The sequence below is a fragment of the Miniopterus schreibersii genome (genome assembly GCF_964146895.1).
Source record: "Miniopterus schreibersii genome assembly, chromosome: 5".
Classification (NCBI taxonomy): Eukaryota; Metazoa; Chordata; class Mammalia; order Chiroptera; family Miniopteridae; genus Miniopterus; species Miniopterus schreibersii.
The window spans coordinates 2,770,698-2,792,923 of NC_138106.1; the positions used below are offsets into that span (position 1 = coordinate 2,770,698).

The 22,226-nt window shown below is 47.6% G+C and overlaps 1 protein-coding gene across 1 annotated transcript; it reads left to right on the forward strand.

The window, feature by feature from the left end:
• Positions 1–11,545: 11,545 nt before the first annotated feature.
• ATP5PO (ATP synthase peripheral stalk subunit OSCP) lies at positions 11,546–21,953 on the forward strand. Its single transcript, XM_081137619.1, has 7 exons — positions 11,546–12,091; positions 13,271–13,321; positions 14,255–14,365; positions 16,355–16,484; positions 19,467–19,579; positions 21,401–21,487; positions 21,773–21,953. Exons 1-7 carry the CDS (start codon positions 12,056–12,058, stop codon positions 21,884–21,886), a joined length of 642 nt encoding a protein of 213 aa, XP_080993745.1. The 5' UTR covers positions 11,546–12,055; the 3' UTR covers positions 21,887–21,953.
• Positions 21,954–22,226: the final 273 nt, after the last annotated feature.

Sequence of the window (22,226 nt, forward strand, 5' to 3'; positions counted from 1 at the left end):
GTTTAAGATTTACAGATACTGTGAGGAGTGTCCCAAAAGGCTCAGCTAGCGTCCATCATCTCATTGGGATACAAGAAAAAGCGGAGAGAGAAGAGTTTCCCCTGGTGTCGAGAACTCAGGATTCACCCTGTAACACGTGTCCTGCGCGTCACGCAGCGGTGTTGACCGTGGTCACCATGCCACAACTAAGATATTCCTTGGGTCCATCCGGGCAAAGACGAGCCGTGGCCTTGAAAGGAATCAACTGATCTACAAATACTTCCTGAGCCCTGTCGAGTTCAGGGAGCTGCACTGTGCCCTGTGCCGCAAGGCCGACGGTGCGTCAGACATGATCTCAGCCTCCAGGACACGTGGGTTTAGCTGCGGAGCATATACAACGTTTCGGAACCAAATGTGAGCGACGGTGTGGCGTCGGGAAGGACACTGTGTGCTGGGCCGGCAAGGACAGTTCACTTAGGGAGCGTGGGAGCCAAGAGGCAGATAGGAGACAGAGGGCCACAGGCAGCTCCTGAAGGATTCTTTAGCGCGGAGGTAATGCGAGATCTGTGTCTCAGGAAGAGTCGGGTCTGTGGAATATCCCAGCATATTTGAGCAGAGAGACGGAAGGAGAGGGAGGGAAACGACTGCGGAAAATGTCAAGTGGGAACACTGGGTTTCGGGCCCAGCCACTGGCCAGCAGCCCTGAGCGTATCACACCTGCGTGGACTCGGGTCCTCATCTGACAAATGCGAGAGCTGGTCTAGGATCTCAAAGGTCCTTTCCAGCTGTCAAAATCCTTTAGCGCCAGGATCCCGGCCGAATGACGAAGGTCTGAGAGGGCGCATGGCCGCAGAGGACAGGGCCGTGGCGGGGCCAGGGCTGGTTTTACTCGAGCAAATGCCTCGCTATGTCGTCTCCACTTCCAGCAGGATTCCCTGGCGCTCTCGTTTCTAACCCCTTGGGAGGCTTGGCAGCAAATCTTTTTTTTTCTTTCTTTTTTTTAACTGAGATAATACCATTAAATTGGCTCTTTTAAAGTACACAGTTTAGCAGGTTTTAGCGTATTCTCAAAGTTGTGTCCCCATCACCACTATCTAATTCCGGAATATTTCCATCACCCCGAAAAAGAAACCCCATGCCCATTAACAGTCACCTCCCCCAGCCCTTGGCAACCCCTGATCTGCTTTCCGTCTCTGTGGATTTGCCTCTGCGGACATTTTGCTCTGCTTTGAAGTCACGCTCTTTATTTCCTCACCCAGTTGCACCCCATCGGCTGCCCAGGCCACGGAGGGGGAGCCCGGTGGGTTACCGATGGGCCTGGATGTCTTGCCTGCATGCAGTGAATCTCAACAGGTTTGCTCTGGGAAGGCCCGAGGTACCTGGTTCCTGCACTGCCCCCCCTTCACTGGGGCAGCCCCGGGACGGTCCTGCCCAGGTTCTTCTTAGTCTCCATGTACCCCGGGCCTCTCGGATGTCGGTCGTGGGGCAGGCTGTCCAGAACCGGCAGCAGACGCTGGGGGCCCTCTGTGGAGACGTGGGCAGAACTTGTTCCGTGAAAGCCTTCCAGCTCTGGCTTGTACTTTTTGTCCCTAGATCTCAGCAGACTGTGATCACACTTCCGCGTTTAGTTTAAAAGGTAGCGTTAAGCCGGGCCGGTGTGGCTTAGGGGTTGACTGTCGACCCATGAACCAAGAGGTCACTGGTTCGACTTCCCATCAGGGCACATGCCTGGGTCTCGGGTTCAATCCTCAGCAGGGGGCTTGCAGGAGACAGCCAATCGATGGTGTTTCTCTCTCATCAATGTTTCTATCTCTCTCTCCCTGTCCCTTCCTCTCTCTCTAAAAATCAATAAAAACATATTTTTTTTTAAATTAACAAATAAATGAAAAGAAGTGGAGATGGTGGAGGGAGGGCGGTCACTCGGGCATGGTGCCGAAACAGTCCTCCTCTGCGGTAGCCACTGTGGACTTTCAACCTGGCAAGTTTTTCCATAGACACTGCAGGAGTAAACAAAATATGTGTATCTCCAAAGAGTGTGTGGCTTCAAGTGAAAAATGCTGAGCTGCAAAGCGCATTGCGTGGATTAGGAAATGCCACAGGATTAGGGGATTATCTTGAGCTTTCATGTTCTGCCAGGAGAGGGAATTGGGTTTGCAGATTCCCAGGCACAATGGCAGCCGCGTCTGAGCCGACGCGGGACCTGCCTGTCACTCTGTAAACAACCGATTCAGGCCCACGCAGGTCGGAGTTTCAGCCCTGCCCCGCCTCTTCCCACAGTCCGAGCTGTCAACTTCCTCACTGTCGCTTTATGAGCTGGGAAAACATGAAATATCACTGAACTGTCAACGCTCGGGCTATAATATCAGACCCAAGATGCCCCTGTGTTTCCCCTAAATCATACTGAATTAAAATTAAGGTCAATAAAACATTTATCTGGTTGACACCTCTGAGTTCAGGTTTCCTAAGTGGAAGGGAGGCGAGGGGACTCAGCTGTGTGCCTGCTTCTTCCAGCCCTTTAATATGATTTTTAAAGTATCAAACTGACCAGAAAAGAATAGGAGACTCCTAAGGCTGAGAGCTTAATCACCGGGGCAAATCGTTCACAGAGCACCTACTGTGTCGGGAAGACGGATGCGTTCCATGGGCTCTGGGAATCTAATCGCGGAGAAAAAGATGTAACCATCAAAAATCGTCATAACTGGCCAGGGGCTGTGGGGAGGAGAGACAGGCGTGGCTGCCGATGGGCGTGGAGCTTCTTTTTGTCCTGACAAGAATGTTCCTGAATTAGTGGTGACAGTGGCACATAGACTATAAACCACTGACATGTACATTTTAAAAGGGAACATGAATGTTATCATGTATGAATTGTATCTCAATAAAATTTTAAAAACTGAAATAATAATCATAATAATGACAAGTCATATTACACACACAAAAGAGCAAAAAAAAAAAAACACGCCTGGGGCTCCGGTGGAAGTTCTCGTAAGCGCTTTGCCCCAAGGATGTGTTTTTTGGGAGAACCGTGGCCTGCCTTAAAACGTGCTTTGGAACTAGCTGCTGGCTGTTTTCTGCATTTTATCAAGTGTTTTAACTTTGTAGTAGCTGGGACCATGAAGGGCACAGTTAGAAGGTTGAAGTTAGATAATAATTTCACATCAGAAAAACATTCTGTGAAAAAAATGTGTGGATGTAAATGCTTTTGAATAAAATTTATCCTATACCACCTTCTAAAAAAAAAAGTTAAAAAGGAAAGAAAACATTAAACTGGGGCTGCCGAGCGGCATACTGCCTGGCCCTGGCCAATGCCCTTGAGCCCTGGAGGTGCCTCACACCCACTGGTTGCACCGTGGCCACTGTAGAGTGTGGGGCTGGAGAATACAGCAGTTGAGCCCAGAGTTTTGGGGGACAAGCCGACTTACAGGCCATGTAATTGTGGGCATGCTAATTAACCTCTCTAAACCTCAGTTTCCTCATCTGTAAAATGGGGCTGATGTTGTCTATAGGTAACCTATGGGCTTTGGGAAGGGTTAAATAAGGAAATGAATATAAAGTGCTTAGGTGAGAGCCCAGTGTGCCTGAACCGCTTAGTAATCGGTGGCCACTGTTAGAATTCGTATCGCTGCTTGCGCATTTGCTCTCTGGATCAGAGACCTTCAAATGACCTTCAAAGATGCTGGCAACCTGGCTGGGTATATTTTGACTCATTCCAAATAGACACGTCACATGCTGAAATAAGAAAGTGTTGCTAAGGATCACAGACCCAGGGATGTCCTGGGGGAGCTTAGTAGAGATTCTACGATGGAACCAACGAACCAGGCTCTCACATTCCACCATTTCTCTGCATCTTTAGATGTTAAGCTATTTAAGCTCAAGAGCCCACTCCTCACAGGTGCTCAAAGGGTAGCATGCAATAGCCCATGTCAGAACCACAGTGGGTGCTCGTTTACCACAGGAAATCCCCAGGCCCCACCCAGGCTACCTCACAGAGCCTCACGGAGGGAGTCTGCATTGCCACACGCTCCTCAAGGCCTCTGCTGCTCACTGGAACGTGAGAGCCTTGCACTGGACTTAAGAAAACTGAGCCTCTGCAGCCCAAGTGCCTAAGCTGGCAGTGCCAGGCACACAGTGGGTGCTTGATATTTTTCTTTTTCTTTTTTTCTTTTTTTGACGTTTTAAATTTACTTACTGATTTGGCGGGGAGGGGGGAGAGAAAAGAGAGAGAGAAACATCTATTTGCTGTTCCACTTATATGAGCAAGCATTGGTTGCTTCTTGTATGTGCCCTGACCAGAGATCGAACCAGCAACCTTGGCATATGGGGACGACGCTCTAACCAACTGAGCTACCCACCCAAAGCAAGACATTTTTTCTTAATAAATAGAAAAAAAGGCTAAATAAAATTGATGGGAAAACAATTTTAAAGTTAAACAAAACTCATGGACGAATGGATGAGTGGATGGGTGGATAATGGATGGATAGATAAATGAGTGGATGGATGAAATAGATGGATGGACGGACAGACAGACAGACGGACGGACGGACGGACGGACGGATGAGCGGACAGATAGATGGATGAGTGGGTGGGTGGGTGGATGAGTGGGTGGATGGATGGATGGGTGGATGGATGGATGGATGGATGGATGGACACGGACGAGTGGGTGGATGGACGGACAGATGGACGGACGGACGAATGGATGAGTGGATGGATGGATGGATGGATGGATGGATGGATGGATGGATGGATGGATGAGTGGGTGGACGGACGGACGGACGGACGGATGGATGGATGAGTGGATGGATGGATGGATGGATGGATGGATGGATGGATGGATGGATGAGTGGATGGATGGATGGATGGATGGATGGATGGATGGATGGATGGATGGATGGATGGACGGATGGACAGATGAGTGGGTGGATGGATGGATGGACAGACGGATGGATGAGTGGATGGATGGATGGATGGATGGATGGATGGATGGATGGATGGACGGATGGATGAGTGGATGGATGGATGGATGGATGGATGGATGGATGGATGGATGGATGGACGGACAGATGAGTGGGTGGATGGATGGATGGGTGGATGGACGGACGGACGGATGGGAGGAGCAGCCACATGTATCTGGTCTCTTCGCTCCTCATCATGTTGTCCCTGAAGGGGACATTTAATGGTAACATTTATGATGGAATCTTCCTCAGTATAAAAGCAATACATGATTGATACTTAAAACTTTAGAAAGCACAGAAAAGCACCAAAGAAAAAACAAACAAAAATCACCTCTCAGAGGTTAATGCCCTTCACATGTTTTTGCAGTTCCTTCTGGCCTTTTCTATGATGCATATAAACATGAGATGTTTAACAAAAATACCATATTATAGACTGAACACTCTTTTGAGTCATCCTTTTTAAACTTAGAAATGCATTACGACTATTTCCTCAGCTCAGCAAATTCTTCTCACCATAATTTAAAATGGCAGCATGGCAGTCCACCATAGATGTGCCATGATTCTTTTAATCCCATCCAGTCATTGAGAATTCAAGCTCGTGCACATTCAAATTCATATGTCTAAGGCGGACAGCTGTAGTTTTTTTAATGTTTTTATTGATTTCAGAGAGAGGAAGGGAGAGAGGAAAGGAGAGGGAGAGAGAGAGAGAAACATAAATGACGAGAGAGAGTCACTGATCAGCTGCCTCCTGCACGCCCCCTACTGGGGGTCGAGCCCACAACCCGGGCATTGAACCGTGACCTCCAGGTTCATGAGTGGACACTCAACCACTGAGCAACACCAGCTGGGCCAGCTATAGTTTGTAAGTTCCAAAATCGATTGCAATCAGGAGCCAGGATTGATGGCTACTCCCCATGAGAGACTGCTTCTAGAATGTTCTCAGGAAACCTTTGGAGTTGGAACACAAATAAGGAAGCCTGGATTCCATGGACTCCACTGATTCTAGGGTGCTCTGCGCTGTCACAGGTCACAAGAGGCAAGAACACTGGTCTTCTCGTCGTCATCGCAGGTGGACCTGTTTGAGCCAGTGGCACTGAGATGTCCCAACTCCTTTTCTGATGGACAGCCTCTGTGAGAGCTGTGCAGTGATGCCCTGCCTGCCAGGATGATTGTTTTTGTCATTTCTTTCCCTTTCATTGTTGCAGTTAGTTGCCAAGATAGGATGGGAGGAGCGCACTGCCTCTTTGGGACTCAGACAGAGAAGGAATTCCTACAAATCTGAAGATTTATAGATGAAAGAAAGCCCAGAGTTTATACAGCTATGTGCCATTCAGTTTTATTTTTTAGATGAAGACCTATGTATCCCAATATTCTCCTTGAATACAGCAAGGAAGGTGATTTCTTTAAGTTAAAAACTGATTCGGAGGGAATTGGGCCGCAGCTCCTTGAAGGCGGCCAGTCTTGCCTGCGATGTCTAACGCAGCGAATGCGTGTTGAATGAATTACTGCCCGAGTGAATGACTTAGGGGATGGTCATCTATCCTATTTCAAGCCATACAAGGTAGAGGGTCTAAGCCATTCTGTTTTCCTGCAGATTTGGCCTCAGTCTCCAAACACCACCTCACTAATAACTTCCTAATTGCTTAAAAACAACATAGTGCTTTTATCGGGCCTTGCAGTCGTATGAAAGAAATATGTCACAGCCCAATGTCCCCCAGGAGGTGCTCAGCAAAATGAGAGGCCTCAGACTCCTTACCACTTCCGGGCCACCAGGACCATCTGCAAGGCCACACTAAGTCATCTGCTACAGAACTGTGGCTGCTGTTAAACTTGGGGTGCAAAAAGCTTCCTTTATTCTCAAGTCACCTAGTCTGCTCTGTTCCAGGTCCTTTGCTCTGCTCTGTGGGCTGTGGCCACTGGGCTCCCTGGTGTCCTCACCCATCTTCCCTGTACTGACCTGCAGCGCCCCAGCCTGTTACCAGGGACCCCAAAGCAAGCAACCCTCTCTGATAAAAACAACCGAACGATGGCTCTGCCCCAACCTTTCTCCACGATTCCTGGGCGGAGCCTCCCACGGTGGGCCCCCCGCTCTGCACATCCCACGGCTCCACGCTGCCCCGCATCCAGGAGCACTCCCCGCCCTGACTGCGGCTTCTGCTTTTGAGAAAAATGTACCATTTCCCTTTTCACCATATAATTTCCTTTTTCACACTGAACTCCTGTAAGGCCTTACTGTGCCCCCACCTTTATCAACTAGTTTTTAAGCAAACCCTGTTCGGTGCCTGCTTGTTGACGGTATGTCCTGAGAGCTGATGTTCGGACACCACCCGTCTGCCTTCCCTCTGGCTGGCCCCCCGCAGCAGCAGGCGCCCGGGGACCCAGCTGCGTTAGGCCTAACCCTCCCCCAGCCTCCTGAGTCGCAGCTCAGAGAGGAGATGAAAACTGGGACTACAATTCCTGGAAGAATGGCCCAGGCTGGGCTCCTCTTGCCTCTGCATGTGGAGGGATCCTCCGTCTCGAGTGGGTGAGAAACAGCCCAAGTTCACCCTGAGGATGGCGCCAGCACCCAGCTAAACGCCCTGCAGGTGCTAACTCACATGACCTGTACTGTCCTGAGCTCCGTTCTCAGTGAGGAAACTGAGGCACAGAGGTTAGGGGACTCACCCAAGCCACACAGCTGGTGAGCGACAGGGCTGGGACCCAACCCAGGCTGTGGGGCCGTGGAGCCTGGCTCCTCTGTGCAGGGAAGGCAGACACTGACCCAACCCCGGCCAGAGAGGCCCCCAGACCCCAGGGCCACCAAATAGAAGCCAACACATAGGAGCTGCCCTGCACCCTTCACACCCCGTGCTGTTCCCAGTTTACAGTCCACACTGGTATCTAATCAACAAGCACAGAATGCACTGTACTTAGCCTCCTCCGCTCCTTCCGTCACCACCATCTCCCAGAACAGGGCGCCCATTCAATGGCATAACTTTCCCCTGAACTGTCCCAAACCCAGAAAGAGGGACTTGGGTATGGAAATCTGAGGTCTGCTACAACCCAGGAGCCTTTTTTCATGGAGCCTGTGGAGGCAAATGCCAAACTGCGGTCCTGAAGACCCAAACCTGGGCTGCTGCAAGGGGTGGGGGCTGATGGGGCCAGTGTGCAGCTGAAAATGTTACAAGGGGGGTGGGGGTGGGGTGGGGGTGGGGGGGTGACAGGAACAAGAACCTCTGCCTGGGTGGGCCCTGAAACGCAAGGAACCTGGACTGGAGCATCTCTCAGAGGGCATTTTGTTTGTCAATCGTACAATACTCTGATTCTTACTGGCTTATGTGAGCAGAACTCGGAGGTTTGAACGGAGAAAGCTCTAGAAAGAAATGCATTCCAAGGCCACAGGCTGTTTACAACGTGAGCAGATGGCTCCCCCTAGTGTGGAGAAGATCCTTCAGAAACGCCGGCTAGGCTGAGCCAGAGCAGTGACCTTGCCGGCCTGGGAGGTGACCGCTTCAAGGTGAGTACCACCTGCAGGCCTGGAGGAGAAGGGGAGGGAAGAGGCCAGTGCCCGGGTGGGCGACTGGTTCCCATAGTGCCAGGTCCTCCCTGTCACCTTCCGGATCCTGTCCATCAATGCTGCAGGCCCTCCTAACGCAGCTTTCTAGAGACAAAAAAATCGCTAAGCTGCTTGTTACATGTTTTATGCGCATTTTCCCTCTGGAACAGAGGCACCAGATCCTAAAGATAAACAGTTTAAAGACATAGGGTCACAGTGCCTGGAGTCCCCTCACCCGTTTTCTGTAACACTTTTTCTTGTTTGAAGCTCAATCAGTCCCAGTTCAGGGGCCTCTGCTGATCAGCAGGACCACCCCAAAGCCCCTTAAGCAGGGAGATGCCACAGAGACCTGTGTAGAACACTGGCAAAGTCATTTCCCTGTTCTCAAGGTTAAATGGGAAATAAACTACATATGAGGTTTTAAATCAGGGCCGCAGGCCTGTGGCCCAGGACAGGAAGTGGCTCTGGCCTTTTCCAGAGGATCAGAGAGGACAGGAACAGAAACCTGGTGCAGAGCTCACTCTGACATGAATAAAGGCATGAATGTGCCAACGTTTCCCCTATCCTGTCAGGGCAATATCGTGTTTAGGGAAGGCCTTATCGCCACCCTTCACCGTCTGCAGTGTGTGTTCTGCAAAGCTGAAGAAAATATCCTCTGGGAGCCCGGCCGGCAGGCTCAGCACTTGAGCATCGGCCTAGGATCCAGGAGATCGAGGTTTGATTCCCAGTCAGGGCACATGCCCGGGTTGCGGGCTCGATCCCCAGTGGGGTCCATGGGGGCCTGTGCAGGAGGCAGCCGATCAATGACTCTCTCATCACTGGTGTTTCTCTCTCTCCCTCGCCCTTCCTCTTTTTCTAAAAATCAATTTTTTTAAAAAATGTTTAAAAAAATGAGACAAAGGCATAAAAATGAAAAGAAAGATAAAGAAAGAGAGGAAGGAAGGGAGGGAGGGAGGGAGGGAGGGAGGGAGGGAGGGAGGGAGGGAGGGAGGGAGGGAGGGAGGGAGGGAGGGAGGGAGGCCTCCAGGCTGGCAGTGTATATGTTGAAGCTAATCTGGAAGGAAACTCGCAGGGCAGGTCCTCATGGAACTCGTAGCCTGAAGCAATTGCCCTTTGTGCCAGAGGCTGGGTGTTGTCAGGAACGAGAGCGAAGGATCCCTCCTCTATGGGCACCATGGTGACGTGGCAGCACCGTGGTGTCCTCTCCTTATTTTTTTCCTGATTATGGTAGCAATACATTCTCATTGCAGAAAAATACGGAAAATAATTTGTAGTTTTTTCTTCAGTGTCATTAAATATTTTTCTATGTCATTAAATACATTTTGCAAATTTCATTGTAACAGCTGCACAGTGTGCCACTGTAAAAAACATTTTCCCATCCTCGGACATTGTTTCCAATTTTCTGTGGTTTTAAAGTCAGTACAGTGAATATTTTGCACATTACCTTCACCCAGATCTCTGAGTTTTAGAGGGTTCCTTCTGGGTCAAGAGGAAAGTCACTTTTTTAAACATATGCAATTGAGGGTTCATGACGCCTCACTGCTGGTTTTCCGCGTCGGCCTATGGCATCTTAGCAGAGAAAATAAAACAGCGAGAAATATTCATTTTGAACTGAAAGTCAGCATAAAAGAAAGAAGTCCAGATTAGATGTCTGGGTTTTGCTACCACGGTAGCCCTGGCCTGTGGCCCTGGGCAAGTCCCTTTGACTCCATTGGCCTCAGCTGTTAAAACAACTAATTTTTAAACAGTTTAAGATTGTATAAAAGCAGAATGCTAAATCTTTTCCTTTCTTCTATGGGACAAAACTATTTTCTTTCCAAATTCTCTACTCCGCCAGCTGGCCCCTCGTGAGAGCTTGCGTGTGGGACCCCAGCCTGTCATCGAGGTGCTTTGCCTACAGTGAGAATTCAGCAGGTGCCCACGATCCCAGAGCCGGTGGGAAAGAGGCTGACTGCAGAGGCATCAGGCATCTTCTGGGTTCCTCTGATCGTCTAAGTCACCAAGATGTAAGCAGCAGCCGCTGGCATCCCTCAATCCCATGCCCAGCTCTGGCTGGTGTTGCTCAGTGATTAGGGCATTGGCCTGTGGATCGAAGGGTCGCGGGTTCGATTCCTGGAGTAAGAATCAGGTCCTTCCTCAGACCTTAACCTTCATCATGTTAGCAAATTTAGCAGGTTAAAGTGACTCCACTTCATATATTCCCTGTCATCACTCTTTCCTCAGTGTTTACGAAAATTATATAACTTGGAAATACGCTTATATTGTAAGCATGTATTCACAGACCATATATAATTTAGTACCCTTTTTTCTCCTGTATTAAGGGAAAAGGCAAGATACTAAATTATATACAAATTGTTTTTACTACGTATACAGATTCACAAACACAAAATAAAGAATTAATGTTATTGAGTGCCACCGTGTCAAGCAATTGTTCTAAATACTTTACATATATATTAACCTCCTTACCCTTCCTAACAACCTGTAAGGCAGGTGCTATTACATATAATACCCATTTTATAGGTAAGAAAACTGAAGCACAGAGGAGACACATAACTGGTACAAGGCCACCAAAAGGACCGCGATACAAGCCAGGCAGTTCAGACGACACCGCCTGAAACACGCGGGAGACGACGCGTCCAAGTATTGACCGCAGCTGCCTCCGGGCGGCGGGAAAAGGGCAGCTACATTCCTTCCACTTTTTTGCATTTTTACAAGTTTTTGTAATGATGAGAAAAACTGCACTCTACAAAGGTAAATTAACGAGTTACCCTGTGTTCATAGAATAGATCTGAGCAGAGAAAAACAGACGACGTTTTAATTGACCAAGGAGCCCGTTATTCCAGGCGGGCACCTCCGGGTCGGGAGAGGGAGTGGGCGCGCCCCCCGGGGGCCGGAGGGGCAAGGCCGCTGCTACGCCGGCTGACGGCGGGCCCTCGGTGCCAGCGCCCCACCTGCCCACCCCGGGCCCTAGTTCAGGCCCGAGAGCCGCCGCTCGCCCGCCGGGAGTCAAGGCTCCAGCGCCGGCTCCAGCGCCCGCCCCCAGCGCCCGCCCCCAGCCCGCGGAGAGCGGCTCCCTCGGGTCACACGCGGCGGGGCCAGGGAGGGGCAGGCACTTCCCAAGTGCCGGACGCGGGGGCTGCTGCGGGGGCCGAGGTTCGCTTCTTGCGGGGCTGCTGGTTGGCCCGCGCGCTCGTTTTTAAACAGCGCGAGGGACTGAGCTCGGAACACACGGGGGGTGGAAGAAGGGGTGAAGAACCTAGCGAGGAGCGTGACACGGAACAAAAGGCGCCGTATTGATCTAAGTGGAGAAGTTGAAGCGTGGGAACTAGACCCGGTCCACCGTGGGGCCACTGCGTTAGGCGAGGGCTTCCCTTTCAGCGCGGGCCTGCGCCCCACCGCGGCGCACCCAGGCCCGGCCCTACAGCGTTGCCCGCCTCGGGGACTACAGCTCCCAGCCGGCGCCAGGTGCCTGCGCGTGCGGCCTGACGACCTCCGCCTACATTTCCCGGCGGGCCGAGCGGCCACGCTGACGCACGCGTGCGCCCTCGAGCCTCCCTCCCGGCTCGGGTTTGACCTACAGCCGCCCGTGAAGATGGCCTCCCCGGCAGTGTCCGGGCTCTCCCGGCAGGTGAGACGCGGAGGCTCCGGCAGCCAGCGGGAGGCTCCCTCCTGGGGGGCCCGCGCCACGCCCTGAAAGCCACGGCGCGGCCACGGCTGGGGGAGCGTGGCCGCCGTCCAGGGCCGTAGGGCCCGGCGAGTGGGGGCGATGACCGGGGGCCCCGCATCCGCACCCCGGGGCGTCGCGGGCCGGGGCGCGGGGCTGCGCGGGCCTGACCTCGGCATGCTCCGAGCTCAGCCCCGGGGCGCAGAGGCTGAGGGCCCGGGAGCGGGGCGCCCGGCCTCCCCGGGGGGCGAGCCAAGGACACGGCCCGGCCCCAGATCCCCTCCGTCGTGAGGAGACGCGTCGGCGGTCACGGTGGTGCTAAGGGTGTTTGTAAAGCACATCCACATTTTCATAAGGAAAATGAGACAGAAACGTTTGAATGATCGTCCTGGGCTGCTCGGCCCGGAAAGGGGAGCGCTGAGACCCGAGCCCACGGAGTCTCGCGGGAGACGGAGGGTCGTGCCCCTGGCGCTGCGGGCCCACGCGGTGCCTGACCCGGCGCGACCTCTGACAGCTCGCGTAGCTGTTCATACGCCTTACAAAGCCTTCTAACCGTCACAGCCAGGTTTGTGGTAGGCACTGCGGAGTCGGGGTTACTTGAAGGTGACCTGTGCCCCTGCAGGTGGCTTTAAAGACGGGATTCCACCGCCGTCCCTCCCTGGAGGAGACGGTCTCAGGACCGGAGCGGACTCTGCTTCATACCCGGGGCTAATAAGCCTTGTTTTCAGACAGCATTTGGATTCTGGGAAGGCACCTCCCTTGCAAATCATGACTGGAATCCTGCCACTTTGCATTAAAATCCTACTCAAGGGTGGTAATATAAATGCTAAAAGTCTTTAAGTTTTTTGAAACATGCATTTCATGGAAATTCGTGTTTTCTCTTTATTCTGGAGTGCCAGACTCAGCCTGTCCTAGCAAACGGGCACATCAGTGCGAAGGCAGTTTCCCAAGCAACTGGAGATGGTTCTGCACAGGGAGGTTCACTCCCGGTAAAGAACAGCTCACCCTCATATAATCCATGTGATGATGCAAAGAAACAGAAGAAAGTAACCATGCCAGAGTCATATTCGAAATGACTTACTGGCTCAAATGCAGAAATTCCTCAAGTGATTTCAGTTTGACCTGCTTCCCTTTGTTTTAAAGGTGCGGTGCTTCAGTACGTCTGTGGCCAGGCCGTTTGCCAAGCTGGTTCGGGTAGGTTAGCTTGTTCGTTGTCATTATAAAGCAGAGATGAGCAGCAACACCGTCAGGGTTTGGACTTTTGTATAGTTCCTGCCTAAACCTTTCTGCACAATTGTGGCTCCCAAAACGTGCTGTGTGCATGGTGCTAGAGAACAAATAATGTTGCATGCCTGCTGTGTGACAGGCCCATACATAACCTCTAAATGGGAGAATTTCTTAAAACCTCAGAACAGTGATGGGAAGACTTCACAGGTTACTCAGCTTGGTCCTAGAGCTGCACTGGAACTAAACCTCATTCAGAGCTTGAGCTTCTCCTATATGGCCAAGCGGCACCACCTGGAGTATGTGGCCGTACACCGAGGGCCGTGTGCAGAGAAAGTCTAGTTTATTGTGAAAACCACAAGTCAAGCTTGAGGCTCATGGTAAACTGCTAAAGGCTCCACCGAAGTGAGCTTTGCTGGGGAGGCTGTGAGAGAGACATTCACAGGCTTACTGAGACACGTGTGAAGTGTGCTGGTATATGTTTCATAAACACCTGTTTTTATGACTCTAACATGTTCAAAACTTCTGTCAGTGTTAAAAACCTCCCATACTTGAAACCAAATAGTACTGCATTCAAAGGAAGCAAAGCTCATCCCAAAATTAACGGAATTGATTCTAGATAGTTAAGCTGAAAGGGACCTTAGACACCGTGTCCCCAAAGGCCCTCGTTATAAGACGAGGAAATGGAAGCTTAAAGATTGATAGACATGGCCAAGGAAATATTTCTAATTTGTTTGAGAATTGCCATTCAGGATAGCTCTCTGACAACATAGTTGAACTGTTCTGTGCTTTGTACAAGATGTGTTTTTAAAATCATAACTATTTAATTCTGCTGTTGACATTGTACTATGATCCTAACTGATTTCCCTTTTCCTTCCTCCCCTGACCCACCCTTTTCTAAAGCCTCCTGTTCAGGTATATGGTGTGGAAGGTCGCTATGCCACTGCTCTTTATTCTGCTGCATCCAAACAGAATAAATTGGAACAAGTGGAAAAGGAGCTTTTGAGAGTAGCGGTAAGTAGCTTTCCTGCTCATTGCTTATTAAATCTGCATTGTTTCCTTTAGTTGTCTGATTGTGCATCCCTAATGAGGTGTGTCTCAGAGAAGAACTGCAAAGAGAGAGAGAAAAACCTATTTGCTGGATTCATGTTGCTAGTGATAGTACTGGGTATTATTCTCAATCTATTGTGTAATAGGTACAAACATGTACATATAAGGATATTAATATTAGAAACCAAGACTTAGGCTAAGAGAAGAAATAGAAATATGAGCTGATAATATAAGAAAAATTGAGAATTAAAAGACACCTTTGAAAATCCATGCTTGTATTCCAGGTATTTCCAAAGTAGTCTTTAGTATATGATTTTGTTTTCCTGGGAATTTATTTTCCTTATGAAGCCTTTCCTTGATTTTAATTATTATTTTATTCCCAAGATGTGAGGGGCCATGACTGAGCACAGCATGCTGGGCAGCAAAATATGTACAGGTGTGTGAGTTCCACACTGATAGCAGACTGACAAAGACAGACCGGGAGGCTGCAGGGAAAGAGTTTTCCTTTTATTTTTCAACATGAAAAGAAGAAATTAACCAAGTTAACAAAAGCCCACGTATAACTTAAGTAGGAGACTCTGCTGTAATTTTCACACGTTTCCTTGCGTCCCCTCCTTTGACTTCTGGCTTTACCTCTGGCAGTAAGTTCTGCATTAGAGGAGGAGAGGGAAACACAGTCCAGTACGTACTCTCCGGAGAAAGTTGTGCTCTTTTTTTATTGTTTTAAGAATTTCTTATAATTTTTAATCCATAGATTTCTAAAGATTTTTTTTTTTTTTTTTTAGTTTTACCATTTGGTGGGATAAAAACCTCACAGGCTAGTTATATAAATATTTACAGCCTGTGTTGATGGGATCAACCCTTACAGTCCTCATAGAGCCACGGCTTGACTGTTGGAGACACATGGGGGGGTCATAGCAAGAGCAGACTAGATGTCACACAGGCCTTTTTGGAGGTGATGAGGGTCACACACTACTTGTCATGGATTCCCATTTTAAACCTCAACAGTGGTGTTCACAATGGAGAGAATGACCTGGGTTGTAGACATTAGGATGGGGTTTGACTAAAGCTGGAAGTCAGTGAAGACATGGAGAGGTAGAAAGGAGGCCATTACCTCCAGACTCTATAAGTGAAAATGAGAGGATGCTACAAGGTGTCACTGTCCATTGGACAACCCAGATTCCAGAGTGCTTTTAACGTGAATGGGCCAGCAATTTTCCTGGGAAAATGTTGCTTGGAGCCATTCACATTGCAGTTTCTCATTAGATGGCAGTGGATCAGGGACAGGACTCAGGCAGGCACCAGGGACAAGGTGCTCACATAGGAACTGAAAGGTAGATGGAGGAGTGTAACAGAAATAGAAGCAGCCGTGAGCCCCAGAATCCAGACATTTGTGATTGACAAAGTGGACACAGTGGTCTCATGGTACCTGCACTCCTGTTTCTTGTCCACTCTCCCTCCAAGGCTGATAGAGTTCTCCTAGGCTGGGCTGTTTCTCCTGAGCTCTAAGAGGTAGCACAGGATTGGGGCCAGCCTGAGGCAGAGAGACCCCTCCAGGGGAATGGCACCTTTTTAGGTCTGCACTTGAGTGTTGGCATTGCTAATATCCTCTTAGTATGTGAAAAACTCAAGCAATACCTATATTAAATACATTAAAATGTGCAATGAATTGGATCTTTGGTCTGCTTACTTTTTTTAATAGTTTCTCTTAAAAAGCAAAAATTAATTTTAAGATATTTCATCAAGTGTCTAAGTTTTTCAAGAAAAAGTGTAAAAATCATACTGTGGTATATTATTAAAGGCAGAGAAAATTATTTGATCCTAAAATGTTCTTTGTGCTTTGAAAGTGCTTATTGAATTCATGAAATACATGATTCATAAGAAGTATATGTATGGTGGCTAGGATCATTTATGCTCTAAGGAGTTTAAGAAATGACTTTTTTGCACTTTTAGCAAATCTTGAAGGAACCCAAAATGGCTGCTTCGATTTTGAATCCCTTTGCAAAGCGCTCTGTTAAAGTGAAAAGCCTGAATGACATGACCACAAGAGAGAAGTTCTCTCCCCTCACGTCCAACCTGATCAGTAAGTATTAGATCTTTCTCCCCAAGTCTCTGCATATTTGCTACTGGGAACACAGTCTGTAGGCCAGGAGCATGAGTATCACCTGCCCTAGGCATTGAGACTCTCAGGCCTCACTCCAGCCTGCACCTTCACTGTCTCCCCAGGTGAATTATCTGTGCATTAAAGTTTGAGGAACACTTTCTAAAGATACTGAGATGTAAGAATATCTAATCTCATAGTATTTCAACCTGTGGGGCCACCAGTGGGATTCACATCAACATAATGGTTTGTAGCCTGGCTGTCCCTCTGTCCTTGAAGACACTTGCCTTCTTTGGTTCATCAGATTGTTTTTCAAATCCCACGGTCGACTCAGAATACAAGCTCCAAAGAAAGTGTATCCAGGTCATCATTTTTTAATATAGACAGTGTTAATTTGAGGATTTGTAGCCAAACATTAAAATCTGTGACATAAATATGAAAATCACATTGCAAGCTGTGATCAAAATATCAAACATTCAAAGAACTAACACCTATCTTTCTCAAACTATTCCAAAAAATTCAAGAGGAGAGAAGACTGACTCCCAAGCTCATTTTACAAGGCAGCATTATCCTAATTCCAAAACCAGATAAAGACACTACAGAGAAAGAAAATTATAGGCCAATATCCCTGATGAACACAGATACTAAAATCATCAATAAAATATTAGCAAATCAGATCCAGCAATACATTAAAAAGATCATACACCATGATCAAGTGCGATTTATTCCAGGGATGCAAGGCTGGTACAATATTGGCAAATCAGTAGATGTGACACATCACACAAACAGAATTAAGGACAAAAACCACGTGATCGTATCAATAGATGGAGAAAAAGCATTTGATAAAATTCAGCACCCACTTATGATAAAAACTCTCAGCAAAATGGGAATAGAGGGAACATACCTCAATATAATAAAGGCCACATACGACAAACCTACGGCCAACATCATACTCAATAGTCAGAAACTAAAAGTGTTTCCCTTAAAATCAGGAACAAGACAGGGATGTCCACTCTCACCACTCTTATTCAACACAATCCTGGAAGTCCTAGCCACACCCATCAGGCAAGAAGAAGAAATAAAAGGCATCCAGTTGAAAACGAAAAAGGAAAAATATTATTTGTAGAAGGCATGGTACTATATAGAGAGATTCCACCAAAGATTCCACCAAAGAACTACTAGAACTGATAAACGAACTCAATAAAGTAGCAGGATACAAAATATCCAGAAATCAGTTGCATTTTTATACACCAATAATAAACTATCAAAAAGTCAGAAAGGGAAACTAAGAAAACAGTCCCATTTACAGTCACATAAAAAACAACGACTAGGAATAAATTTAACCAAGGATGTAAAACTCCGGTACTTAGAAAATTGTAAGATACCAAAGAAACTGAAGAAGATACAAATAAGTGGAAGCGTGTACCATGTTCGTGGACAGGAGGATTAGTATCATTAAATGTCCATACTGCCCAAAGCAGTGTGTAGATTCAACACAATTCCTATCAAGATACCAATGGCATATTTCATAGAACTAGAACAAATACTCCAAAAATCCATGTGGAACCACAAAGACCCTGAATAATCAGAACAGCATGGCACTGGCATAAAAACAGACACATAGATCAGAGGAACAGAATAGAAAGCCCAGAAAGAAACCCTCCTTCATGGTCAATATTTGACAGAAGAGCAGGAACATACAACAGGGCAAAGATAGTCTATTCAATAAATGGTTTTGGGAAAATTGGACAGATACATGCAAAAAAATGAAACTAGACCACCTTCTTACGCCATACTCAAGAGTAGACTTAAAATGGATTAAAGACTTAAATGTTAGACTAGAAACCATAAAAATCCTAGAAGAAAACATAGGCAGTAAAGTCTCAAACATTTCTCCTAGCGATATTTTTTCTGATATATTTCCTCGGGCAAGGGAAACAAAAAATAAATGGGACTACAGCAAACTAAAAAGTTTTTGCACTTATGCAACTCAACACCAATAAAACAATCCAATTAAAAAATGGGTGAAGGACCTGAATAGATACTTCTCCAAAAAGGACAGACAGATGGCCAGTGGACATATGAAAAGATGCTCAACATTACTGACCATCAGAGAGATGCAAATTAAACCCACAATGAAATATTACCCCACACCTGTCAGAATGGCTCTCATCAACAAATCAACAAGTGCTGGCGACGGTGTGGAGAAAAGGGAACCCTCATGCACTCTTGGTGGGAATGCAGATTGGTGCAGCCACTGTGGAATGCTATATGGAGTTAACTCAGAAAATTAAAAACAGAACTGCCTTATGACCCAGCCACCCCACTTCTGGAGATATATCCAAAGAAACCCAAAACACTAATTGGAAAGAATATATGCACCCCTATGTTCATAGCATTATTTACAATAGCAAAGATTTGGAAGTAGCCCAAATGCCCATCAGTAGATGAGTGGATAAAAAAGCTGTGGGACATTTACACCATGGACTATTACTCAGCCGTAAAAAAGGAAATCTTACCCTTTGTAACAGCATGGATGGACCTGGAGGGTGTTTATGCTGAGTGAAATAAACCAGTTAGAGGAAAACAAGTACCATATGATTGCACTTATGTGTAAAATCTGAACAAAATACAAACAGACTCATAGATACAGAGAACCGACTGACAGCTGTCAGAGGGGGGAGGGGTTGGGGGGCTGGCTGAAAAGGGTAAAGGTATTAAGCAAAAAATATATAAATATATTTGTAAATCTGTGTAAGACACACCCCTTATCTATTTAAATGCATGTTGGCGCAGTCTTTTTTAAAAAAAACAACCATTGGATAACAATTGCATCTCTTCCACATTCTTGAAGAACATTAAATATATTTTAAGGCCATAAATTTTGTTTGGGGGTTGAGTATATGCCTTGTGATAACCATTTTAAGTGAGTTTCATGTTACTGAGATGCCCTCACTTTCCCAGATTTGCTTGCTGAGAATGGTCGCTTGACCAGTACCCCCAGCGTCATTTCTGCCTTTTCCACCATGATGAGCGTCCACCGTGGAGAAGTCCCGTGCACAGTGACCACTGCATCTGTAAGTGAGGGGCTGTGGCTGCTGCATTCGCCTTGGCATCCCATGTGTCACATTTTGCAGAACAAAAAAGAAAAAACAGGCTAAAATCAAGAAATTGGGAAAGGTGACTTGTCACATGGGAGGTTTGCTTTTTTCTGCCAGCTTCTGTGAGCCTGCGCTTTGGTTAGTGCCTTTCTAGCCAATGATTATTCATATGGACTGTAGGCTGGGTTAAGAGGTGTTGGGAAGTAGTGGTTTGTGCTCCAATGTAGGTTAGTTTACTGAAACTAGAGTTCCCAATATTTGGGGTGTAAGTGGGAGAGTGTGGTGCAGACAGGCCCTGGATCTTCCTGACCTGTGGACTGGGCTGTAGTAATAGCCACCAAGTCCTGAGACCCACCATGTGCTGGGTCCTCTTATAATTTATTATTTAATGTCAAAGGTCCATGCACAGTACAAGTATAATCATCTCTATTTTACAGGTGAGGAAATAAGCCCTGGGAAATTAAGTTGTTCTATCACAAACAATAGAGCATGGTAGGTTTACTCAGTGTCTGCAGCACCTGACTTCATGAGTGACCATTTCCAGTGTCTAAATGACGCTCTATCTACGTCTCCCACAGACAGTTTCAGGGACATCTTATTAAATGATTTTAGAGAGAGAAACCTGGATTTGTTCCACTGATTGATGCATTCAATGGTTGATTCTTGTACGTGTCCTGACCCAGGATGGAACCCGCAACATTAGCACTTCAGGGCGATGCTCTAACCTGGCCAGGGCCAGTTGCAGGGACATTTTAGTACACGCCCTACTGAGAGTCATCACAGCTCGACGGCCACGCTGTCCCCATGCCCAGGCACCAGTGCAAGTCACTCTACAGTGATTAGTTTCCACTGTTTCAAAAAAACATGTACCTTGATTAGTGACTAAGGGCATAGACTTTAGAAATGGACTGATTTCAAACATTGGTGCCAGTTCTCACTTTCTGGTGGGCTTGGATGGGCTTCTTAACTACTCTGAGCCTCAGTTCTCGCACACATAAAGTGGGAGTAACAGCTGCTGGCCTCCAGGGTCATCCAGATTGAAGGACGTGGTGGCACAGAAAGTGCCTCGCCCTCAGCACCCGTCCAAATGGAAGGTGGGCTTATAGGGCCCTTGACCTCAGGGTCTCAGCAGGTAACACTTTGAGTGAACACTGACAGATTTCACCACCACCACCAAAGATACTGATGTTTGCAAAGATGTAAAGGTGGTTTTGCTACCTTTGGACTCCTGGATGAGTGGGTAGGACTCGTGACAGGTCAAAGGCCTTTCCTTCAGCGAACTCTTCCACACTCACCTGACTGGGAGTAAGAGTCGGGCAAGAGGAGTCCAAATGTGGGGCTGCCTGCCCTGTGTGACAGATCACAGAGCTGTGCTGATGGCAGCAGTGGGCCAGCTGCCCAGGCGTCCTCGGTGGTGCGTCTCGGAGTGGAGAGGGACACCAGAGTGCATGGTGACCGTGGGTCTTAAAGATCAAAGATCCAGGTTACACTGCAGCTCATCATCCAAGGAAACAATGGACTCTAGCCATGGCAGGGTTGTCTCCCCTCAGTCATTTCTCGGTTGCACCGCTAGTACCATGGGCAGCAATGAACCCCATGGAGCTCCCCAGGTGTCCTGGGAGGCAGGGCCCTCCCACACTCCCTCAGCACCAGCACTGATGAGTCTAGACGGGTCCCCAACAGCGACAGCCATTCCCAAGGCCTGTCTTGGTGATGTGTGCGAGGTAATTTTCCTTTACGCTGGGAAGTTTCTGTTGTGCTTTACTGAAATTTAAAAGACGATTTCGTCCTTTCCAGCCTTTGGATGAAGCCACTCTTTCTGAATTAAAAACGGTCCTGAACAGCTTCCTGAGTAAAAACCAAGTCTTGAAACTGGAAGTTAAGGTAGGTTTTTAATTATGTGATCTGTTTCCTCAGGTTAATTTGACACTTAAGATGGTGAGAAATTAGATCTTGCTATATATACTAATTTGCCTATAATGGAAATTTTATATTTTCAGCTTAAATGATTACTAATCCCACTCACAATTTCACTCCTGCCAGTTTTCTGGTTACAATCATGTCTCAGGTTTATGGAGCACATAGACTTTCCAGAGCACTTCTCCTCGTTCCGTTTGGTTAGTGGAACGTCTGTGTTTTTTCACGTTTCCAACTTGTGTTCTATCCTAGACTGACCCGTCCATCATGGGAGGGATGATTGTCCGTATTGGAGAGAAATACGTCGATATGTCTGCAAAAACCAAGATCCAGAAGCTGAGCAAGGCTATGCGAGAGGTTTTCTAAGTGTGGATTTTTCTGTCAGTGAAAATCCTTATACTTGGAGCAGCAATAAAGTGCTTCCTGAACAGAACATACTGTGTTTATATTTTTAAAGTGGAAATACAGGAGCCTTATTTTTATACCTTTCTTTCAGTACCTCCCCAGTTTAAAGGTTAAGGACCCTTTGGCTGGAGAATCTAGTTTGTGTAGATTCTTATGAATTTATGGAAGCTCGTGTCCATTAGGGAAAATAGTTCACCTCTGTTGAAACCCATTTTGTGCCAGATACTATTAAGGGCATAATGTATCACCTCGGTTCCCTGGCCTCTGCACCCAGAGCCTGGGGCAGTGCTGAGCCTGCAAG

Coding starts and splice junctions, on each gene's coding strand:
- ATP5PO (XM_081137619.1), top strand. CDS start 12,056: ATGGCCTCCCCGGCAGTGTCCGGGCTCTCCCGGCAG. Junction 13,322..14,254: donor CGTTTGCCAAGCTGGTTCGG/GTAGGTTAGCTT, acceptor CCTTTTCTAAAG/CCTCCTGTTCAGGTATATGG. Junction 19,580..21,400: donor GCACAGTGACCACTGCATCT/GTAAGTGAGGGG, acceptor CGTCCTTTCCAG/CCTTTGGATGAAGCCACTCT.